The sequence below is a fragment of the Phaethon aethereus genome, assembly GCF_964289735.1.
Source record: "Phaethon aethereus genome assembly, contig: HAP1_SCAFFOLD_115, whole genome shotgun sequence".
NCBI lineage: Eukaryota > Metazoa > Chordata > Aves > Phaethontiformes > Phaethontidae > Phaethon > Phaethon aethereus.
In genome coordinates this window covers 836690-859518 of record NW_028114114.1, presented here as the reverse complement: position 1 = coordinate 859518, position 22829 = coordinate 836690, and the positions used below count along the sequence as shown (strand labels likewise).

General features: G+C 68.1%; 2 protein-coding genes across 2 annotated transcripts in view; both read right to left on the bottom strand.

The window, feature by feature from the left end:
• Positions 1 to 14: 14 nt before the first annotated feature.
• Positions 15 to 15662, bottom strand: LOC309416274 (complement C4-B-like; the record flags this gene model as incomplete). The annotated part of the gene is given in 25 exon segments (XM_082015844.1): positions 15 to 195; positions 996 to 1071; positions 1665 to 1862; positions 2462 to 2551; positions 2632 to 2683; positions 3342 to 3542; positions 4127 to 4266; positions 4506 to 4576; positions 4688 to 4796; positions 5147 to 5329; positions 5430 to 5467; positions 5469 to 5500; positions 8192 to 8374; positions 9557 to 9742; positions 9971 to 10141; positions 10723 to 10835; positions 10940 to 11063; positions 11571 to 11664; positions 11773 to 11869; positions 12446 to 12528; positions 12849 to 12937; positions 13564 to 13634; positions 14501 to 14678; positions 14813 to 15005; positions 15583 to 15662. Coding segments are annotated over 25 exon segments (3033 nt in total), but the record flags the coding sequence as incomplete, so codon positions are not given.
• Positions 15663 to 17135: 1473 nt separating this feature from the next.
• The window catches only part of LOC309416271 (leukotriene B4 receptor 1-like), a gene marked incomplete at its 5' end in the record, with an annotated part of 112143 nt that continues 106449 nt past the window's right edge, over positions 17136 to 22829 (bottom strand). Inside the window, 2 exons of the mRNA XM_082015843.1 lie at positions 17136 to 18313; positions 19327 to 19457. Of these exons, the coding sequence (XP_081871969.1) occupies positions 17234 to 18313; positions 19327 to 19457 (1211 nt within the window). The 3' untranslated portion in view covers positions 17136 to 17233. The remainder of the gene's footprint in view (positions 18314 to 19326; positions 19458 to 22829) is intronic.

Here is a 22829-nt window from a genome sequence, read left to right as displayed (position 1 = left end):
GCCCCCAGCCCCACCTGCAGCTCGCGGTGCAGGACGCTCCGGCTCTCGGCGAAGGCGCCGCTGGGGCGCTGCTGGCGCAGCAGCCAGCGCAGGGCCCCCCCCGGGCCCCCCCCGGGGCCCCCCCCCGGGCCCCCCCCCGCCGCCGGCAGGTAGGGCCGGGCCAGCGCCAGCACCCGCAGCACCAGCGCCGTCAGCCTGCGGGGACACCCCACGGCTCCGCGCCCGCCCCACGGCTCCGGGCCCGCCCCACGGCTCCGCGCCCGCCCCACGGCTCCGGGCCCGCCCCACGGCTCCGCGCCCGCCCCACGGCTCCGGGCCCGCTCCACGGCTCCGCGCCCGCCCCACGGCTCCGGGCCCGCCCCACGGCTCCGCGCCCGCCCCACGGCTCCGGGCCCGCTCCACGGCTCCGCGCCCGCCCCACGGCTCCGGGCCCGCCCCACGGCTCCGGGCCCGCTCCACGGCTCCGCGCCCGCCCCACGGCTCCGGGCCCGCTCCACGGCTCCGGGCCCGCCCCACGGCTCCGCGCCCGCCCCACGGCTCCGGGCCCGCCCCACGGCTCCGGGGCCCGCTCCACGGCTCCGCGCCCGCCCCACGGCTCCGGGCCCGCCCCACGGCTCCGGGCCCGCCCCACGGCTCCGGGCCCGCCCCACGGCTCCGGGCCCGCCCCACGGCTCCGCGCCCGCCCCACGGCTCCGGGCCCGCCCCACGGCTCCGCGCCCGCCCCACGGCTCCGGGCCCGCCCCACGGCTCCGGGCCCGCCCCACGGCTCCGCGCCCGCCCCACGGCTCCGAGCCCGCCCCACGGCTCCGGGCCCGCCCCACGGCTCCGCGCCCGCCCCACGGCCCCCGCGTCCGGGCCGCCCCCCCGCCCCTCCCCCCGCGGCCCCCCCCATGTCCTCCCCCTTCCCCCAATGTCCCCCCCACGCCCCGCCCCCCAGCCGCGCATGTCCCCCCGCATCCCGCCCCCACGTCGCCCCGTGCCCCCCGGCCCCTCACCAGGTGCTGCCCCCCCGGTGGGGCCAGGCGCTGTAGGCCCCGTCGCCGCGGCGGAAGCTCTGCAGCCGCTCGAAGCCTGGGGGGCCGCGGGGGGGAGGGGCACCCTGGGCGGGGTCCTCCCCCCCCCGAGCCCGGCCACCCACACCCCATTCCCACCCGTGCCCCATAGCCCCCCCATACCCCCCACCCCATAGCCCCCTTACCCCATAGCACCCCCCATAGCCCCCCCACCCCATAGCCCCCCATACCCCCCACCCCATAGCCCCCTTACCCCATAGCACCCCCCATATCCCCATGCCCCATAGCCCCCCCCATAGCCCCCCCCATACCCCCGACCCCACAGCCCCCTTACCCCATAGCACCCCCCATACCTCCATAGTCCCCCCACCCCATAGCCCCCTTACCCCATAGCACCCCCCATACCCCCATGCCCCATAGCCCCCCCATAGCCCCCCCCATACCCCCGACCCCATAGCCCCCTTACCCCATAGCACCCCCATACCCCCATAGCCCCCCCACCCCATAGCTCCCTTACCCCATAGCACCCCCCATATCCCCATAACCCCCCCACCCCGTAGCCCCCATGGCCCATAGCCACCTTACCCCATAGCCCCCCCGGTACCCTCCCCATGCCCCATTGCCCCCCCCCAGCCCCCCGCCCCCCCGTACCCCTCTGGAGGCCGCGCAGGCTGCGGGGGCGCGAGTCGGGGGGCAGCTGCCCCCAGCCCCCGCTCTCGTCCAGGTAGCGCAGGGCGGCGGCGCGGGGGGCCAGGGCCATCAGCGCCTGCTCCCCGCACCCCTGGGGGGCCCGCAGCAGCGTCCCCCCCAGCCCCAGCGCCCCCCGCACTGCCCAGCCCCCCACCCGGCCTGGGTGGCGTGCGTGGGGGCAGGCGCGGGGCACGGGGACACGCGTGGGGGGACACGTGGGGGCAGGTGTGGGGACATCCACGGGGACACACGTAGGACGTGGGGCCGGGGCCAGGGACGGAAGTGGGGACGCAGATGGTGGTGCGGGGCCAGGCGTGGGGCCAGGGGACACATGCGGGGACACGCGTGGGGGTGCGGGGGTGGGGCCACAGACACGGACAGGGGACACAAAGGGACAGAGACGCGGTCAGTGCCGGACACCAAACGCGCCCCCGGCCCCCCCCCCCATCTCCCTGTGTCCCCAGTGCTCCCCTCCCCTGTCCCCCCCCCCGCGTCCCCACGTCCCCCCACATCTCCCCGTGTCCCCCCCGCGTCCCCACCCCCCGTGTCCCCCCCTCCCGTATCCCACCCCCCCGTGTCCCCCCCCGTGTCCCCCCGCCGTGTCCCCCCGCACCCCCACCCCCCGTGTCCCCCCCTCCCGTATCCCACCCCCCGTGTCCCCCCGCCGTGTCCCCCCGCACCCCCACCCCCCGTGTCCCCCCCTCCCGTATCCCACCCCCCCGTGTCCCCCCGCCGTGCCCCCCCGCGTCCCCACCCACCGGTGACGCGGATGCTGACGCTGAACTCCCCGTCGGGGACGACCCCGGCCGGGATCTCCCCGGGGATCAACAGGGTCCGGCCCCCCGCGCCTGGGGGGAGGGGGCATCAGCGGGCCCGGACCCCTGGGTGCCCCCACCCCAGGCCCCCCCGCAGCCCCCCCCGGACCCACCGTCGGTGTCCAGGACGTAGCTGGTCTCCTCCAGGTGCAGCTCCCCCTCGGGCTGTGGGGGGGCAGGAATGTGGGGGCACCCAGGGGTGCAGGGGCCCAGGAATGTGGGGGGCACCCAGGAATGTGGGGGGGTACCCAGGGGTGCAGGGGGGCCCAGGAATGTGGGGGGCACCCAGGAATGTGGGGGCACCCAGGAATGTGGGGGGAACCCAGGGGTGCAGCGGCCCAGGAGTGTGGGGGCACCCAGGAGTGTGGGGGGGCACCCAGGGGTGCAGGAATGTGGGGGGCACCCAGGAATGTGGGGGCACCCAGAAATGTGGGGGGCACCCAGGAGTGTGGGGGCACCCAGGAGTGTGGGGGGCACCCAGGGGTGCAGGGGGGCCCAGGAGTGTGGGGCACCCAGGAGTGTGGGGGCACCCAGGGGTGCAGGGGGACCCAGGAATGTGGGGGGCACCCAGGAATGTGGGGGCACCCAGGAATGTGGGGGGAACCCAGGAATGTGGGGAGAACCCAGGGGTGCAGGGGGGCCCAGAAATGTGGGGGGCACCCAGGAGTGTGGGGGCACCCAGGAGTGTGGGGGGGCACCCAGGGGTGCAGGAATGTGGGGGCACCCAGGAATGCGGCAGGGACTCAGGCATCCGGGCGGCCACCCAGGGGTGTAGGAAGGGGCCAGAGGTGCCCGGGGGCACCCCGGGTGGGGGGGGTCTCACCTCGACGTGGAGGATGCGGGTGAGGCTGTCGCCCATCCCCCAGGGCCCGCGGGCGGTGATGGTGACCGGGACGTCCCCGGGGCGCAGGGCCACCAGGGTGAGGGGCACGGCCACCGCCCCCCCGGGGGGCACCGCCAGGCGCCGGGGGGCCCCGTCCAGCCCCGCGCAGACGCCCTCCCCCACCGCCAGCGTCACCGTCACCTGCGCCACCAGGGCCTCAGGCGGGGGCTGTGGTGCGGGGGGGGGCTATGGGGCCGGGGGCTATGGGCCGGGGGGCTACGAGGTGGGGTGGGCTATGGGGCACTGAGGGTGGCTATAGGGCGGGGGTGCTATGCATCATGGGGTATGGAGCGCTAGGGGTAGCTATGGGGCAGGGGTGGGCTAGGGAGCACAAGGGGTGGCTATAGGGCAGGAGGGCTATGGGGCACTGGGGGGTAGCTATGGGGCAGGAGGGCTGTGGGATGGGGGTGGGCTATGTGGCACAGAGAGTGGCTATGGGTCAAGGAGAAGCTGTGGGGCACAGAGGGGTATCTACGGGGAGAAGGAGTGTATCTATCGTGTAGGGGGTATCTATGGGGCAGAGGGGCATCTATGGGCCAAAAGGGGGTATCTATGGGGCACAGGTCCAGCTATGGGGCAGAAGAGCATCTATACGTAGACGTGCATCTACAGACTAGAAGAGGACCATCTCTGGGGTAGGGGGCATCTATGGGGTATATAGAGGAACCTGTGGGGCACGGAGGTATCTATGGGGCAGGGGGGCATCTCTGAGGTTGGCGACTCACATTGACGCTGTGGGGCAGCCTGCTGTGGATGTGGGGCAGGAGCTGCAGCTGCTCATGGGGGCGGGTGCTGGGGGGCAGCTGGAGCCCCACGTGGATGTCCTGGCTCACTCGCACGCGCTGGGGCGCGGCCACGCACAGCCCTGCCGCGGCGCGTCAGCGTGGGGCGCGTGGGGCGCGGGGGGGGGGGGTGTAGTGCCCCGTGGGGACACCACGGGTGGCGTCCCCTTGGGGGGTCGCTGCTGCCTGGGGGCAGCGCAGGGGCTGCGGGGCCAGGGGGGGTGGACACGTCACCGTGGGGTGACAGGGGTGGGGGGACACGGGATGCGGGGACGCCGTGGGGCAGCGCGGGGACGCCGTGGGGCAGCGCGGGGACACTGACCGTGGCCGGGGACGACGGCGACGGCCTGGATCTCCCAGGTGGTGACGGAGTCGGGGAGCAGCACCGAGAGCCTGGGGGCAGCGGGGGCGTGGGGGGCGATGTGGGGGGGATGCAGGGATATGGGGGGCTGTGGGGGTATATGAGGGGTCATGGGGGGCCGTGGGGACAGGTGGGGGCGGCACCTGGGGGAGGGGCGGCCGGGGAGGCTCCGCCAGAGCCAACTCTCGGGGAAGAAGCTGCGGGCAGGGACCTGCCCCTCCCCCCACTCCTCCTCCAGCTCCTGGAACAGCGCTGGGGGGCGGGGTCCAGCACCGCCCCGCCCCCACGGGAGGGCGGGCGCGGGCGCCCGGCCCCCCGTAGGCCCCTCCCCCATGCCTCCAGCCCCGCCTCCGCCCTGCACCCATCCCCTCCCCATCGTGGACCCAGCCCCGCCCCCCCCTTCATCAGGCCGGCCCCTCCCCCCCCGACACCCCCAAGTGGCCCAGCCCCCCCCGACCCTCGCCCTCTGCCCCCCCCTCGACCCCCGACGGACCCCCCCCGCCATGAGCGCCCCCACCTCGGACGCCCCTCCCCCCCCGTACAGCCACACCCCCCGGCCCCCCCCCTTGAGCCCCCCCGCGCGGCCCCGGCCCCGCCCCCACCTCGCGCCACCCCGCGAGGCCCCGCCCGGCGGCGGCGGGCGCGCGCGCGGCGGCAGCAGCGCAGGAACGCCTCGCGGCAGGCCCCGCCCTCCGGCACGCGCTGCCCGCGCTGCCCGCACGTCACCCGCAGCGGCAGCGCGCGCGCCCCGTCCCGGCAGCAGCGGCCCGGCCCCACGGCGGCCCCTGGGGGGGGTGGGGGGGTGTCAGCGGGGGGCGGGGGCAGCGGAGCCCGCGGCGGGGGAGGGGCGGCGGGGGGAGGGGCGAGTGACCCCGTGACACTCACCCGCCTCCTCCAGCAGCTCCAGCGGCCGCGGGGAGCGCCGGCGGCGGGGGGGGCGGGGGGGCACCCGGGGGCTGCGGGCGGGGACGCCCGTCACGGCCCCGCCCCCACCCACCCCTCCGCCCTGAGACCCCGCCCCCACTCACCCCCCTCTCCTGGCCCCCCCCTCCCGCTTGACGGGCCCTCCCCCCTCGCCCCCCCATGTCCCCACTAACCAACCCCCGTCCCCCCCATGTCCCCTCCGCCATCCCCCGCCCCCACCCCCCATGTTCCCTCCCCCATCCCCCGCCCTCACCCCCATGTCCCCTCCCCCATCCCCCGCCCCCACCCCCATGTCCCCTCCCCCATCCCCCGCCCCCACCCCCCATGTCCCCTCCCCCATCCCCGCCCCCACCCCCCATGTCCCCTCCCCCATCCCCGCCCCCACCCCCATGTTCCCTCCCCCATCCCCGCCCCCACCCCCATGTTCCCTCCCCCATCCCCCGCCCTCACCCCCCCATGTCCCCTCCCCCCATCCCCGCCCCCACCCCCCATGTTCCCTCCCCCATCCCCGCCCCACCCCCCCATGTTCCCTCCCCATCCCCGCCCCCACCCCCCATGTTCCCTCCCCCCATCCCCCACCCTCACCCCCATGTCCCCTCCCCCATCCCCGCCCCACCCCCATGTCCCCTCCCCCATCCCCCGCCCCACCCCCATGTTCCCTCCCCCATCCCCCGCCCCCACCCCCATGTCCCCTCCCCCATCCCCGCCCCCACCCCCCATGTCCCCTCCCCCATCCCCGCCCCCACCCCCATGTTCCCTCCCCCATCCCCGCCCCCACCCCCCATGTTCCCTCCCCCATCCCCGCCCCCACCCCCATGTTCCCTCCCCCATCCCCGCCCTCACCCCCCCATGTCCCCTCCCCCATCCCCGCCCCCACCCCCCATGTCCCCTCCCCCCATCCCCGCCCCCACCCCCATGTCCCCTCCCCCATCCCCGCCCCCACCCCCCATGTTCCCTCCCCCATCCCCGCCCCACCCCCATGTTCCCTCCCCCATCCCCCGCCCTCACCCCCCCCATGTCCCCTCCCCCATCCCCGCCCCCACCCCCCATGTCCCCTCCCCCATCCCCGCCCCCACCCCCATGTCCCCTCCCCCATCCCCCGCCCCCACCCCCATGTTCCCTCCCCCATCCCCCGCCCTCACCCCCCCATGTCCCCTCCCCCCATCCCCCGCCCTCACCCCCATGTCCCCTCCCCCCATCCCCCGCCCCCACCCCCCATGTTCCCTCCCCCCATCCCCCGCCCCCACCCCCCATGTTCCCTCCCCCCCTCCCCCCCCATGTCCCCCCCGCCCGCACTCACGCGGCCCCGGGGGGGGGTCGGGCCCCCCCAGCACCAGCCCCGCTGCCCTGAACATCCCCTCGGCGTCGGGGCCCCCCCCGGGGCCGCACCCCAAATCGCTGCTCCCCAAAACCGCCTCCACCTGGGGGGAGGGGCGGGTCACCCCGTGTCCCCAGGGGGTCCCCAGAGGCGGGGGGGAGGGGCACACCGGAGTCCCAGGGGGCGGGGGGGGGCCCGGGGGTCTTGGGGGGCCGCGGGTGGTTCACTGGTTTTGGGGGGCACCCAGGGGGTGCTGGGGGTCACGGGTCGCAGGGTTTGGGTCCCCAGCAGGGGGAGCGGCTGGGGTTTGGGGGTGCTGCGCTGGTGGGTCCCAGGGTTTCGGGGTCCCCGGGGTCCGGGCGTCCCTGGGCTGCGGAGGCCCTGGCGTTGGGGTTCTCAAGTTTTGGGGGGTCCTGGGGGCGGGGGGTCCCAGCTCTGGGGCCGAGCCGCCGGGGGGTTCCGGGGTGCCCAGGGGCGAGGTCACGCGGGGGGGCTCCCGGCGGGGGCTGGGGGGCACCTTGGCAGGGCTGAGGCGGTGCCGGGCTCCAGCGCCAGCAGCGCCGCGTCGGTGGCGCCCAGCGCCAGCGCGGCCGGGGGGGCCCCCGGCACCGTCACCGTCAGCGTCACCGTCAGCGGGGCCTGGGGGCGCAGGGCGGCCCCCCGCTGCCCCACCCCCACCCGCACCTGCAGCACCGCGTCAGCCGGGGAGCCCAGGGCCCCAGTGCGCCCAGTGCTCCCAGCATGCCCAGTGCTCCCAGTACGCCTGGTAGCCCCGGTGCTCCCGGTGACCCCGGTGACCCCAGTGTTCCCGGTGCCCCCGGTGCTCCCAGTACGCCCAGTGCCCCCAGTACGCCCAGTGCCCCCAGTGCTCCCGGTGCTCCCAGCCTGCCCAGTGCCCCCTGTCATCCCGGTGCTCCCGGTGCTCCCAGTGACCCCAGCCTGCCCAGTGCCCCCAGTGCTCCCAGTGCTCCCAGTGCTCCCGGTGACCCCAGCCCGCCCAGTGCTCCCGGTGCTCCCAGTGCCCCCAGTATGCCCGGTGCCCCCAGTGCTCCCGGTGCTCCCAGTGACCCCAGCCTGCCCAGTGCTCCGGTGCTCCCAGTGACCCCAGCCTGCCCAGTGCCCCAGTATGCCCAGTGCCCCCAGTGCTCCCGGTGCTCCCGGTAACCCCAGCCTGCCCAGTGCCCCCAGTGCTCCCGGTGCTCCCAGTGACCCCAGCCTGCCCGGTGCCCCCAGTGCTCCCGGTGCTCCCAGTGACCCCAGCCTGCCCAGTGCCCCCAGTGCTCCCGGTGCTCCCGGTGCCCCCAGGGCTCCCCCAGCCCCCAACGCCCCTAGTGCCCCCAGCCCCCCGCGCCCAGCCGTCGTGGCGGGACCCCTCCCCGGGCACCCCCCAGCCCCCAGCCCGCACCTGGCCGTGGCAGGAGCCCTCCACGGGCACCCCCCAGCTGGCGGCCACCAGCCGCCCCCCGGCCTGGAAGAAGGCGACCAGGCGCAGCCGCGGGACCATGGCCGGCGTCACCGGCAGCGTCACCTCCGTCACCGTCCCCCGACGCACCCCCCGGGCAGCCACCAGCCGCCCCCGCGCCACCGCCTGTGCCAGGACACGGGGGAGGGGGGACGGGCGGCGCGTGACGTGTGTGCGGGACGCGCGACGGCACGGAGATGTGCAACACGCAGCGTGCCCACGGGAGGCGGCGCGCTCGCGTGACATGCGACAGGCAATAGGCACACGCAACGCGCAACGCAACGGGCAACACGCGCTCCTGACATGCAACACCCGAGATGCACACGCAACATGCACTGCGCACGTAGGACACGACACGCCTACGCGACACGCAACATTCAACAACGATATGCGCGTCCAACACTCAACACAACACACAAAACGCAACAGGCAGCAGACACATGCAACATGCAACACGCACATGGGACAGAACATGCCCGTATGACACAGAGCACACAACACACCACACATGACATGCAACGCACAAATGCAACACGTGGCATGCAACACGCAATGCACGATGCCCAACACACAACATCCAACACGCAGCATGCCATGTGCACATGGGACGCAATGTGTCCATGTGACCTGCAACACATGACATGCAACACATGACATTCACTGAGGACACGACACGCGACATGTGGCACGCAACACACAACACATAGCAGATGCCATGCAATGTGCAACTTGCGACTGCAACACGCAACATACAACACCTGACACAGAAGACACAGCTTGCATACACAACACGCAACATGCCCCCGGGACACATGACATGCAACCCGTAACGTGCACACGCAACATGTGGCATACAACACCCAGCATCTAACACAACATGCACACACGACATTCCACACACAACATGCGACACAGGACATGCACACCGGACACGACATGCTCGTGTGACATGCGACACGCAACGCACGCCCAACATGCAACTCGACATGCAACAGACAACACGCAACGTGCAACATGCGCACCTGACACACAACACAGGATGTGCAACAGGCAACGCCGCCACACAAGACGCAACACAACGCGCACGCAGGACAGGATGCGCACACCCGACACGCAACACGCGATGTCGCAACAGGTGTTGCGTGTCGTGTCCTGCGGGCTTGTCGCGCGCGGCCTGTTGCGTCACGCGTTGCAGGTCACACGAGCGCGCAAGGTGCACACATGACGTGCGACACGCGACATGCGCATGGGGGTCCTTGGGGGGTCAGGGGGACCCAGGGGGTCTCGAGGGGTGCCCGGGGGTCTCACCAGCAGGTGGTAGATGCGGGGGGCCGGGGGGGGCCCCACGTCGCGCAGCTGGAGCCGCAGCAGCTCCCCGGGGTGCAGGGGCCCCCCCGGCCCCCCCAGCAGCAGGAAGCGCCCCGAGACCGCGGCCACCGGCGTCGCCGTCACCTGCGCCCGCGCCGGCGGGGACCCCGGGGACCCCGCTTCCACCTGCCCCCCGGCAGGGCGCCCGCGTCACGCGGGGACCCCGGGGCACCCCACGACCCCCAAGAACACGCGGCCCCCCGTGGCCCCCCATCACCTCCGATGTCCCCGCGTCACCGAGTCCCCACCTCCCCCCGCGTCCCCCCGCGCGCCCGCAGGCCCCCCATCTCCTCCCACGGCCCCCGCCCCCCCCGCGTCCCGCCGCCTCCCCCCGGGCCCCCCGGCCCCGCTCACGCTCAGGCTCAGCCGTGCGGCCCCGCTCGGGACGTTGATGGGGGCAGCGATGGCGCCGCCGGGCCCCGCCCGCAGGCTCAGCGGGGGGGGAGGGGCGGCGCCCGTCACCCCCACCCCCACCCGCACCTCCACCCCCGGCGCGGGGGAACCCCCGGCCTCCAGCACCCGGCCCTGGGGGCGGGGGACGCCGGCGTGAGGCCTCGCGCCGCGAGACGCGCCCTCGCGCGCGGCGTCCGCGAGGGCCTGAGGCCCCGCCCCGCCCCCGGGCGTGCCCCGGCCCCGGCCCCGCCCCCGGGCGTGCCCCCGCCCCGCCCCCGGGTTTGCCCCGGCCCCGGGCGTGCCCCGGCCCCGCCCCCGGGCGTGCCCCCCCGCCCCCGGGCGTGCCCCGCCCCGCCCCCGGGCTTGCCTGCCCGCCGCCCCACCCCCGGGCGTGCCCCCGCCCCGCCCCCGGGCGTGCCCCCCACCGCCCCGCCCCCGGGCGTGCCCCGCCCCGCCCCCGGGCGTGCCCCCGTCCCGCCCCAGGGCGTGCCCCGGCCCCGGCCCCGCCCCCGGGCGTGCCCCGTCCCGCCCCCGGGCTTGTCCGCCCGCCGCCCCGCCCCCGGGCGTGCCCCCGCCCCGCCCCCGGGCGTGCCCGCCCGCCGCCCCGCCCCCGGGCGTGCCCTCGTGCCAGACTCTGCGCGAGAGCCCCACCCCCGCGCGGGCCCCGCCCCCGCGGCAGCCCCCCCCCATGCGCCAGCCCCGCCCCCACTCACCAGGAGCGTGAAAGGGGCCCCCGGGACGAAGAAGCGGGGGGTGGGGCCCAGCTCCAGGGCCCAGGGCGAGGCCACCAGCCCCACCCCCAGATCCTGCTGCACCGCCTCCCCGCCTGGACACACCCCCGGTGTTAGAGGGGGAGGGCCATGCGCAGCCCCTCCGGCCCCCTAGCCCCTCCCAGCCCCGGCTCCACCCCGCCCCCGGCTCCGCCCCTACCATCATCATTGACGACGGTGACAACCAGGCGCAGCTCCTCCCCGAGCAGCTCGTGCAGGGCCACGCCCAGGGCGCTGACGACGGCATCTAGCGTGACATTGAACTCCGCCTCCCCTGATGTCACCTGGGAGGGGCGGAGCCAGGCGCGGGGGGCGGTGCCGTGGTGATGGGGGGGGGGGAATGGGGTAAATGAGGGAACGGGGCGGGGAGGGGCATGGACGTGGGGGTCCCCGGGGGGTTCGGGGTCACGCGGGGTTTGGGGGAGCCCTGGGTGGGGTCAGGGTCCCCACGGGGCATCTGAGGGCTCCCGGGGTGGTTTGGGCGTCCCCAGGTGGGTTTTTGGGGTCTGCGGGAAGGATTTGAGGTGGGGGCAGTTGGGGCCCGGGGATTTTGGGGTCGCCGGGAGGTTTTGGGGTCCCCAGAGAGGGTTACAGGGGTCTCCCGGGGAAGGGCGGGGCATCAGGAGGCGTTGGGCGTCGCCTCCGTGGGATAAGGAGGTTTGGGGGTCCCCAGGGTGCTTTCGGGGTGCCCCGTGCTCGGGGTCTCCAGGGAGAGTTTTGGGGCCCTCGGGGGGCTTGGGGGTGCCCTAAGGGGTTCTGGGGGTGCCCGATGGGGTTTTGGGGTGCCTCACCTGGCCGCGCTGCTCCAGCCCCCGCAGGAAGGGGCCCCCCCGCAGGCCCCCCCGCAGCTGCGCCCAGCCCCCCACTGCTGCCCCGTCCGGGTACCTGGGGGTCCCATAGTCAGGGGGGGCCGGGGGGGCCCCGAGCCCGGGGGGGCCCCAGAGTCAGGGGGGGCCGGGGAACCCCCAGAGGTCCGGGGGGGCGGGGCGGTACCCGGCGCGCAGGCGCAGGCGCAGCGGGGGGGCGGGGCCAGGCTGCAGCAGCAGGAACCGACGATCGGGAACGACATGAACCGAGAACCCGGGCAGGGCTGGGGGCGGGGCGAAAGGGGGCGGGGCGTCAAATGTGCGGGCGGGGCAGTGAGGGGGCGGGCAGTGAGGGGGCGGGGCATCGCGCTTCAGAGGGGAACGGCGTCGGGGCGGGGCTTCGGAGAAGGGCGGGGCCTGCGTGGCGGGGTGGGAGGGACGGGGGCGATGGGGTCCACCGGGGGGTGGGGCGTGGAGGGGGCGGGGTGCCGGAAGGGGGCGGGGCGTCGGGCGCGCGGGTTATCAGATGAGGGCGGGGCCTCAGAGGTCAGTGTGGCCCCGCGGGATGGGAGGTCACGGGGGGCGGGGCGTCAGTGACATCCGAGTGGGCGGGTGTTGGGGCACCCAGGCGTGCTCTCCCCGCCCCAGTGTCCTTGGCCCCTCCCCCGCCCCGCCCCCTCCCGGCCCCGCCCCGGCCCCGCCCCGGCCCCACCCCGGCCCCGCCCCGGCCCCGCCCCGGCCCCGGCCCACCCCGGCCCCGCCCCGGCCCCGCCCCGGCCCCGGCCCACCCCGGCCGCGCCCCGCCCCTGCCCCGCCCCTGCCCCGCCCCGGCCCGGCCGCGCCCCGGCCCCGCCCCGCACCGTAGGGCCGCACGGCGAAGGCGGCCGCGCCGCTGGTCCCGGGGCCGGCGGCCAGTCGGGCCCGCACGCGCCACGTCCCCGGCCTGCGCCGCAGCCACAGCGTGGGGCCCGTGGGGCCGCCCTGCTCCCCATGGCCCCCGGAGCCCCCCAGCCCCTACAGGCCCCCCAGCCCCATAGCCCCCATAGCTCCCGCACCGCTCCGTAGCCCCCATACCACCCCACGGCCCCAGCCCCACACCACCCCCACCACCCTCCAGCCCCCCAGCCCCATAGCCTCCCCCCGGCCCCCTACCCCCATAGATCCCACACCGCCCCATACCACCCCAGCCCCATAGCCCCCATTCCACCCCATAGCCCGCCCAGCCCCACAGCACCGCCCAAGCCCCACGGCGGCCCCACTGACATGGCGATGTCGGGCAGCACCATCTGGTCGCTCAGCACCGTCCCCAAGGGCACCCGCTGCTCCTCCCGCACCCGCGCCCCCAGGGGGTTCTGGGAGCCGGGGGGCAGTAGGTGACGTGGGGCCCTGACCCACAGCCCAACCCATAGCACCCACGGCGAGGCCCACAGCCAGCCCCAGAGAGCTCAGCCCAGCCCCATAGGGCCACCCCATAGCCCCAGCCCCACAGCCCCAGCCCCATAGGGCCACCCTGTAGGTTGCCCCAGCCCCAGAGGGACAGACCAGCCCCAAAGGGTTGCCTCATAGGCTCAGGCCCATAGGATTGCCCCAGCCCCAGAGGGTTCTCCCTATAGCCCCAGCCCCATAGAGCTACCCCATAGGCTTTCGCAGCCCTGCAGGGTAGCCCCAGCCCCATAGGACCACCCCAGTCCCCATAAGCCCAACCCCACCGGATTGCCCCAGCCTCATAGGACCACTCCATGGGTCATCCTAGATCCATAGGGAGACCCCAGCCCCATAGGGCTGCCCCATAACCTCAGCCCCATAGATATGCCCCAGCACCGTAGGGTTCTCCCCATAGCTCCATCCCCATAAAGCTGCCCCATAAGCTGACCCAACCCCATAGGGCACCCCCACAGGACCACCCCAGACCCATAGGGCTGTCCCATAGGCTACCCCAGCCCCATAGGGCCACTCCACAGCCCCACAGGCCCCACACCGTGATGGTGACCACAATGGGTTCAGGGTTCGGCTGCAAGTCGGGGTCCAGGGAGAAGATGCGGAAACGCACTGGGGACATATGGGATCCATATGGGGCAGGGGCAGGTACATGGGTGCAGGGGGTGGTATGGGGTGCAAGGTACTATATAGCAAGGGGCCTGGGGAGCTATGTGGGGTGCAGGGGGTGCATAAGGGTACAGGGAGATCTATGGGACCGGTCCAAGTTAATATATAGGGGTACTGAGGGCTATATGGGTGCAGGGGGATGTATAGGGGTGCAGGGAGCCGTATGGTTACATACAGCAGTTTGGGGTGCAAAGGGACATATAGGGGCTTGGGGACATGCAGGAGGGTATATAGGGTGAATGAGCACCTATAGGTGTGCAGGTATAGGGATAGGGGCACAGGGAGATGTATCGGGGTGCAGGGAACTATATGGGTGCAGTGAGCTATAGGGACTGGGGGGGCTGTGTGGCGGTGCGGGGGAGGGGACATCAGGGGAGTTTGGGGGCAGATTTGGGGGATTTGGGGTAAGTTTGTGGGAAGTTGGGGCAATTTGGGGGCATTTCGGTGGACTTTGGGGAGCTTTGGGATGGATTTGTGAGGTCTGGGGAGGTTTGGGATTGTGGGGATTTTTGGGGTGATGTGGGGGGATTTGAGACATTTTGGGGGATTTTGGGGTGAAGTTGTGGTATTTGGGGGGATTTGGGGTATTTTGGGCAATTTTGGCAGATTTGGGGGCGATTTGGGGGTATTTGGTGTGATTTAGGGACATTTTGGGGAGATTAGAGATATTTTGGGGGGACTTTGGGGTGGATTTGGGGGATTTGGGGGGATTTAGGGAATTTTGGGGTGGATTTGTGGGATTGTGGGTGATTCGGGGGTGTTTTGGGGTAATTTGGAGGTGATGTGGGGTGCTGGGTGGGGGGTCTCACCAGTCTGCCGGGGGGCGTAGAGGGGTTTGTCTGTCTGGACCAGCAGCACCCCCCGGGGCCCCCCCAGCCCCACACGCAGCCTGCGGGGGGGCAGGGGGGGGCTCTGGGCTTCCAGCAATAGTGTCTGCCCCACGGCAGCCTCCAGCACCCCACAGCGCCTGGCCTGCTCCGGGGTCACCTGGGGCACAGGGGGTCATTGGGAAGTCGTGGGTTATGGGGGGACATGGGGGCCCATGATGTCCCCCCTGCCCCATGGGGACGTCCCCATGCCCCCAGGATGCCCTCGCCCCTCTGCCCCCCACATCCCCACACCTCAATGTTCAGGATCTGACTGAAGTCGTTGTGGGTCCCGAGGTTGAAGGGGACCGGGGGGGCACAGGGTCCTGCCCCACGGTCGCCCTCCCCAGGCCAGGCCGTCACCGTCCCCGTCACTGGTCCCACAGCTGCCACCAGCAGCCCCACAGGGGTCCCCAGGGCCGCGAGCCGAGGGGCCACCATCACCAGCCTGGCGGAGACACAGCTGCCCTATAGACTCCTCCTCCACTCCAGGGGTCTTCCAGAGCCCCACCCACCCCATAAGTACCCCACATATGCCCCATAGCTGTTTCAGAGCTCCCCCCACCCGATAGAGCCATCATAGCCCCTTCCTCAGCCCTATAGCTACCCCATAGCCCCTCACAAACCCCATAGGTTCTTAATAGCCATTCCAGCCCCATAGCTGCCCCAGAGCCCCCCATAGTCATACGCAGCCCCATAGCCTACCTCCCCAGCCCCATAGACCCTAATAGTGTCCTCAGCCCCATAGGTGCTCCATAGGCACAGTCAGCCCAGTCCCATAGGTGCCCCAGAGCCCCCGTAGCACCCCCCAGCCCCTTAGGACCTCCAAAGTTGCACCCAGCCCTATAGCTGCCCCAGAGCCCCCCCAAATAGTCCTCCCTCCCCATAGGTGCTCCATAGTTGCACCCAGCCCCATAGTAGCCCCAGAGCTCTCCATAGTCGCACCCAGGCCCATATGTTCTCCAAGGACACACCCAGCCCCATAGCCCACCCCCTCAAACCCATAGCTGCCCCATAGTCCCTACTCAGGGTCCTGGGAGCTGCCCTCTGGCAGTGGCAGGAGGAGGAAGAGGATGAGGACGCCCAGCGCAGAGCTTGGCCCCATGGCACCGCTGGTGTGGGGCAGCCAGGGCTGGTGGCGGAGTGTGAGAGGGTTGGGGGTCAATCATTAACCCAGATGTCTGGGTTTCCCCAGCAGCCCCATGGCCGTCGACCTCCAGGCGGGGACATGTGACTTCGGGGAAATGGCTCCACGGGGTGGGGGGGCTATGGGGCAGGGGGACTTGGAGATAGGGCAACGGGGGCCCGAAGGGGTCTGTGGGAAGTTATGGGGCACGACGGGATTGATGGGAGGTTTTGGGGCTCAACGGGGTCATGGGGCTCAATGGGGTCTGCGAGAGGTTATGGGCTACTATGGGGTGTATGAGAGGTTATGGGGCTCTGTGGGGTCTCTGAGAGGTTATGGGGCACTGTGGGGTCTATGGGGACGGACATGGAGATGCTGCCCCACCAGCTGGACCGTGGATGAAGATGTGGGGCAGGCGTTGACCCCCCGGCTGGGACCCAGACCCTGTTGCAGAAGGTGCCCAAGGTCCTCCTGACCCACGGGGGGTGGAGGCCGCCCCTCCCTGCGCCCCTTCCCCGGGGGGGTCCCCAGCCCCCCACTCCCCACAACCACTGAGCAGATGCAGCTGAGCTCTCTCATCGCTGATGATGTCATGGATGAGGTCACCTTGCAGTACCTCCCCTTCCAGAAGGTCTTACGTGATGTCACATGGGCGTGACCAGCGCGTCCTCCCCCGTCCCTTTCATGGCCGCAGTGGGGGGAGGGGGGACTGCAGCCCCCGACCCCAGGGGAGGCTCCCCCAGGCCCCACCCCACGGGGCCACCCCACCCCCAGGTCCCTGCGCGGATGGAGGGAGAGCGGCGACGCGGGCGACGCGGGCGATGCGGGCGACGCAGGTGATGCAGGTGACGCGGGCGACGCGGGCGACGCGGGCGATGCGGGCGACGCAGGTGATGCAGGTGACGCGGGCGACGCGGGCGACGCGGGTGACGCGGGCGACGCGGGTGACGCGGGTGACGCGGGCGACGCGGGTGACGCAGGCGACGCAGGCGACGCGGGTGACGCGGGTGACGCAGGTGACGCGGGCGACGCGGGTGACGCAGGTGACGCAGGTGACACGAGGCCCCACGTTGTTGTTTCTCCTCTCTCCTGTGATGGGTGAGGGGCCGGGCGGGGCCGTGGGGGCGGGGCAAGGGCCAGGCTGGGTGGGGCCGTGGGGGTGGGGTGATGCCCTGCGGAGGCCCCTCGCCCAACCCCCCCGGGCTCTGGGATGCTGAGCGACCCCCGGCGACACCCCTGGCACCCCCGACCCCACCGGGGGCTCCCCCAGACCCAGGCCCCGCCCCACGACCCCCCCCCCCAGGCCCCCACCCGGGCGGAGGGAGGGAGGGGTGGGGGAGGGGTCGAGGGAGGGGTGGACCGAGGGGGGTGGAGGGGGGCTGGGGCGGTGGGGGCTGGGGCTTGGAGGGGGGGGGCCGGGGGAGGGGCACAGGGATGGGGCGAGGCCCGGCCTGGCGGGAGCTGGGGAAGAGGAGGGACGACCCAAGGGAGGGGTTTGTGTTGGGGTCTCCACTGTGCCCACTCCCACCTCTCCAGACCCTCCCCCACCGTCACACCCTCCCCTCTCCCACCCCCGCCTCCTCCCCATCCGTCGTTCCCTCCTTCTCCCCTCCCCTCCCTCTCCCCCCCCTCCAGCCCCTCCCCCAGCACTGGGTCCCCTTGGCCACGGTCCCTCGGGAGCTGCTGCTGCTGACCGAGACCTCCAGGAGCCGCGGCAGGAGGGACCCCCCGGCACGGCAGCGCAGCCCCCGCCCGGCACAGGCGTAGAGGAGGGGGTTCATGGCGCTGCTGAGGAAGGCCAAGGCAGTGGCCGGTGGCCGGGTGGCTTTGGCAACTGCCTTCAGTGTGTGTCCCCCGCCTTGTAGGACCACTGCCACCTCCAACAAGCTGGCCAGGTGGTAAGGTCCCCACGTGACAGCAAAGGCCACTACCACGGAGGCCACCAGCCGGAAGGTACGACTGCGCTGGGCCAAGCGAGTCTGGCGCAACCGGTGGACCAGTAACCCATAGCCAGTGGCTACAGCAGTCAGTGGTAGAGCCCAACCCAAGATGGTCTCCAGAAGGTTGTGCAGCACCAGCCAAGCCCCTGCGCCATGCACCCGCTGGCAGTGCCCATCCTTCACCTGCCGGAAGACGATGGATGGGATGGCCAACACCAAAGCCACCAACCAAGTTGCCACCACTACTCTGTGAGTCAACTGCTCAGCACGACCACCTGCCATCACCACAGCCACCGCCGGCCTGGAGACCACCAAGCACCGATGGAGCCCCAGAAGAGTGATGAGGAAGACGCTGACGTACATGGCGGCGGCGCAGAGGTAGTTACACCCGCGGCAGAGAGCCAAGCCCATATCCCATTGGCCAAGGCTCAAGGCCCGGAGGTAGACGGGACCGGTGAGGAGGGTGACCATATCGGCCAAGGCCAAGTGGAAGATGAGGAGGATGGGGACACTGTGACGGTGGGTGATGATGCAGCTCCAGAGGACCACAGCATTGCCCGGCAGACCCACAGCCACTGCCGCTGCCAGCAGGGTCAACCCCACCACCGCGCCTGGGACAGGAGCGGACGTGACATTGTGGGTGTATGAAGAATTGGCAGGGGACGAGGACATCGTGGTGGTGGGGATGGGCTGTGGGGAGAGGGGGAGACACAAACCTCCAGAGAAAATGCAGGTCTTCCTCTGTCCCTGCCTTCATCCCTCCATCCATCCATCCCATTCTTCATGCTTCCATCCCTTCATCCCTCTCTCCATCCCTCGACCTCTCCATCTCTCCAACCCACCTCTCAACTCACCCATCCCCATGCTCCCTCCCTTTCTAATCCATCCCACCACCTCTCCTTCCTTCTCCTCACTCTCTGAGGTTTCCACCTCTTCTTCCTTTACCCCCTCAGCTGTTTCCCTCCATATTGGCACCTCCTGACCTCCCAGTTGCCCCCCAGACCTCCCAGTTGGCCAGCACACCACCCAGTTGACCTCCAGACATCTCAGTTGTCCACTGAGACCTCCTAGTCACCCTGCTAACCTTCTAGTCCCCCCACCCCCAGATCTTTCAGACCTTCCACCCCACCAGACTTCCCTCCTGTACCTCAGGGACTCACATGTCCGTTCCTGGAGCTCCCAGCCTGGGTGGTGGATCCTGAGTGTCCCTGTCAGCGATGGTGGCTGTGACCGTTAGATGCCACTTCCTCTCCACCCAGCGCCAGGCAGGAAACACTCACGCAAGAGGAAGGAGGCAGGAAAACCACACGGGAGGAAGGGGACACATGGTGGGGGATGGACGCTTGAACTTAATTTGTCCCCTGGGGGCGGGGAATGACAGGAGCCGTGACATTGCCACCAGGCAGGGACACCCTCCAGAAGGTCCTCAAGGAGGGGAGTGTCTGTTTGCTCCACCACATAGTTGTAGGAGTGGTGGAAGCCCACTGAGATGGTGTGGAGGGGACAGGGAAGGTCATCTTCTACGGGGGGTATGGTCAACATACCTTCTCTTCCTCTCCTCCATCCATCCCTCCACACGCCTGTCCCAAAGTTTGGGTCCTAGCCCTAAAACCCGGACAACCCCCAGCAGATACCGCGCCCCCAGCGGGGTGACCCCAAATGAGAACAAGATCCAGTGACAGTGGTGTCCCTCTGTAACCCACCACACTGAAGGAATCCCCATTTCCCATCGTGCCATTGTCCAAACAAAGAGAGCTAAGACTGGAGATGTCCTCTAACGGGATCCAGTGTTCCCCTTCCATGTATCCCTCAAAATTCCCCACAATGCCATTGACTGCGGGAGAAGGATGGACTTCACAACTCTATGAGAGTTAAATTCCGAAGCCGTTTATTGTCTTGTCTGACTCCAATATATATCATAATTTTCGCTTAGTCACTGCGCACACACTCATGATTGGTTACAGCTTGTTACACACACTGTTGCAATTGGCTGTGCACAAAATATCACGCGCTGTCCACGCGCCTCACACAGTCAGGATCCGCTGCTTGCAGGTGTTCCTGTTTTCCTCGCTTCTTCTTAGTTGTTTATCACAGCTCCTTCTCCTCAAGGCCGAGCCGTGCAGGGTGATCCCAACACTTATGGGAATTGACAGGGTGGTGACAGAATTAGAAGAAAGAGGCATTATTAAACGAACTCATTCGCCATACAATTCACCGGTGTGGCCAGTAAAGAAACCGACCGGGCAGTGGCGTTTTACGGTAGATTACCGCCAGTTAAATGCTCATACGGCACCTTTGACTGCTGCAGTTCCAAACATGGCAGAAATAGTGACATTGATACAAGGCGCTGCCCATCCTTGGATGGCTGCCTTGGATGTCAAAGATACGTTTTTCATGATCCCTCTCCTTGAACAGGACAAAGCACAGTTTGCTTTCACATGGAAAGGGATCCAATACACTTTTACAGGCTTCCACAAGGATATAAACATTCCCCCACAATTGCCCGCAATGCTTTGGCTAAAATCTTAGCAGAAATTCCTGTTTCATCTGATAGCACAGTATATCAGTACATCGATGACATTCTGATAGGGGGAAAAAGCCAAGAGAGTGTAAGAGACACCATGGAAATCATTCGGAAAACACTGCTCGATTTAGGATTAGAAATTCCAGGCGCAAAGTGTCAGGGACCAGCACAGGAAGTTAAATTCCTGGGAGTCTGGTGGGTTAATGGAGCTGCTTCTATTCCTCAGGATACCCTGGGAAAAATAGAGTCTGGACAAAGGCCACCTAGTGTAAAGGAATTACAACAAGTTTTGGGAACCCTAAGTTATTGGTGCAAACACATTCTAATTAAGGAGCTGAGGTTATTCCAACAACTTGGTCCCACACATCCAACTGACCCTATTTATGTGGAATGGGGGTTCAGTGAACATGGCTCTCATTGTAACCTATGGCAAAAGGGGCCAGAAGGACCGGAAAGGCCACTAGAATTTACATCTCACTCTTTCAGCGATACTGAAAGGAGATATTCAGATCTTGAGAAGGGTTTACTGTCGCTAGTGCGAGCAGTGAAACAAACAGAACAAATAAGGAGAGAACAAAGCGTGATTATTCGAGGACCCTTCCGCCTCCTGGACATAGTACGTAAAGGGACAATACCACCTGCTGGTATGGCTCAGAAACCCACAGTTCGTAAATGGTATGCATACCTAGAGGGCATTAATGAAATTATGCCAATTACTGAAGGTAATATTAAAATATCTAAACTACAAAAAGACATAGATAGTACCCTGTTGTTCCAGGCTCCGCCAAACAAACCATCCCCAATTCAGGAAGCACCTCCTCTAAAGGAAGACAGTGATCTAACAGGACTATGGTTTACTGATGCATCATCCCATAGGGAGAACAACAAGTGGAAGTACACGGCTGTAGCACTGGAAGTGGTAACAGGAGAAAAATTGATTGAAACCAGTGAAGGCAGTGCACAAGTAGGGGAACTTAGAGCAGTTCTATTAGCTGCGCAACACGGTGCTAGCCATATCTACACTGATTCATATGCTGTTTTTAAAGGAGCCACTGAATGGATTGGCCACTGGGCGGTCAATGATTGGCAAGTGAACAGGGTTCCAGTCTGGCAAACGGATAGTTGGAAACAACTGTTAGAAACAGGAAAACAGCGGACACTATGTGTGGGCTGGGTAAAAGGACATGATCAATCAAACTCTATTACTGCTCAATTCAACCAACGGGTAGACAGCCTTACGCGGTTGCGACAAATTGATGTTGCAGATAATAACCAAGAGTGGGAACGTTTACTTGAATGGTTGCATGTTAAGCGTGGCCACACCGGACGAGCTGATTTATACTGGGAAGGTATAGCCCGAGGATGGCCCATATCAGTTAAACTATGTGAACAAGTAGTGACTGCCTGTTCACAATGTTGTTTATGGCTTAATAAAGACCATCCGAGTAAGGCGCCCCCCCTACACATTCGCGACAGGAAGACATTATGGCTCTCCTGGCCGATTGATTACATCGGCCCATAGCGACCGTCATGTGGGAAAAAATACGTTCTGGTGGGAGTAGAGGTTATATCTGGTCTCACCATGGCTGCTGACTTCACGTCAGCCACCGGAGAAAACACGGTGAAGGGCCTTAAGGGATGGTTCAGGCCACTTCCCCTACCAGAAGAAATTCGAAGTGATAACGGCTCACACTTTACAGCTGCCGTGGTACAAAGTTGGGCCAAAGAGGAAGGGATTCGGTGGGTATTCCACACTCCCTACTATCCTCAGGCTAATGACATTGTCGAGCGCACCAATGCATTGGTCAAGCGTTTCGCAAAAACTCATGAATCTGGATGGCATTTACGATTGTATGACGCCATCTACCAACTGAATAATCGATGGAGCGGAGATGGCTGCCCCAAAATGAAAGCCTTCTGTGTATCTGCCGATACAATCACCCCAAAGGTTCATACTAAACCAGGAGACTATCCCACAGGATTTTACACCAGACAACCTGTGCTAGTGAAAATGCCCCAGATTGGAACAGTAGCCATGGTACTGACTACCCCCAAAAATCCCTACGCATGGGAAGCCAAAGATTGCTCAGGAAAAGTACACCGGATTAGTACCCGGTGGATCTCACCCTCTTTCTAACCTTGCCGGTTGAATACAACCGAGCACGTTTATTTCTTCTTGTGTTCACAGGAATCCAGGAAAAGAAGGCTCTGAATTGAGGCAGATGTCTGTGGTTGCAAAGTGAACCACTTTGGTGAAAAATGTGGTGCTTAGTTCTGACTTTAATACAACTTCCTTTGATGTATAGCTGGAAAGATCCAGGTTGGCCATGGTCCCAAGCCGATATCGGACACACTGGAGTCATAGGAACACGTGCCGTCAAAGAAAAATTAAACTTAGCCACTGTGGTTATGCATGGGGCCGAGGTGTTTTCAAGACATGAGTGGAGCTGGGATAACGGATGGCTTCCAATCCTGAAGGGAAAAGCAGGAGAAGGAATCCAGATAGGGTGTAGGACGATTAACGGATCAACCCATGAGAAAGCCACATTAATGGCAATATACGGAAACCCAGTAGCCTCAAAGTGTTGTGTCGCTGACAAATGGGATTGTTGGTATAACTTTACGCTGGTGGAACCCACTATTGTGACTTGTAAGTGGCAACAACACTGTACGGGTTTAGGG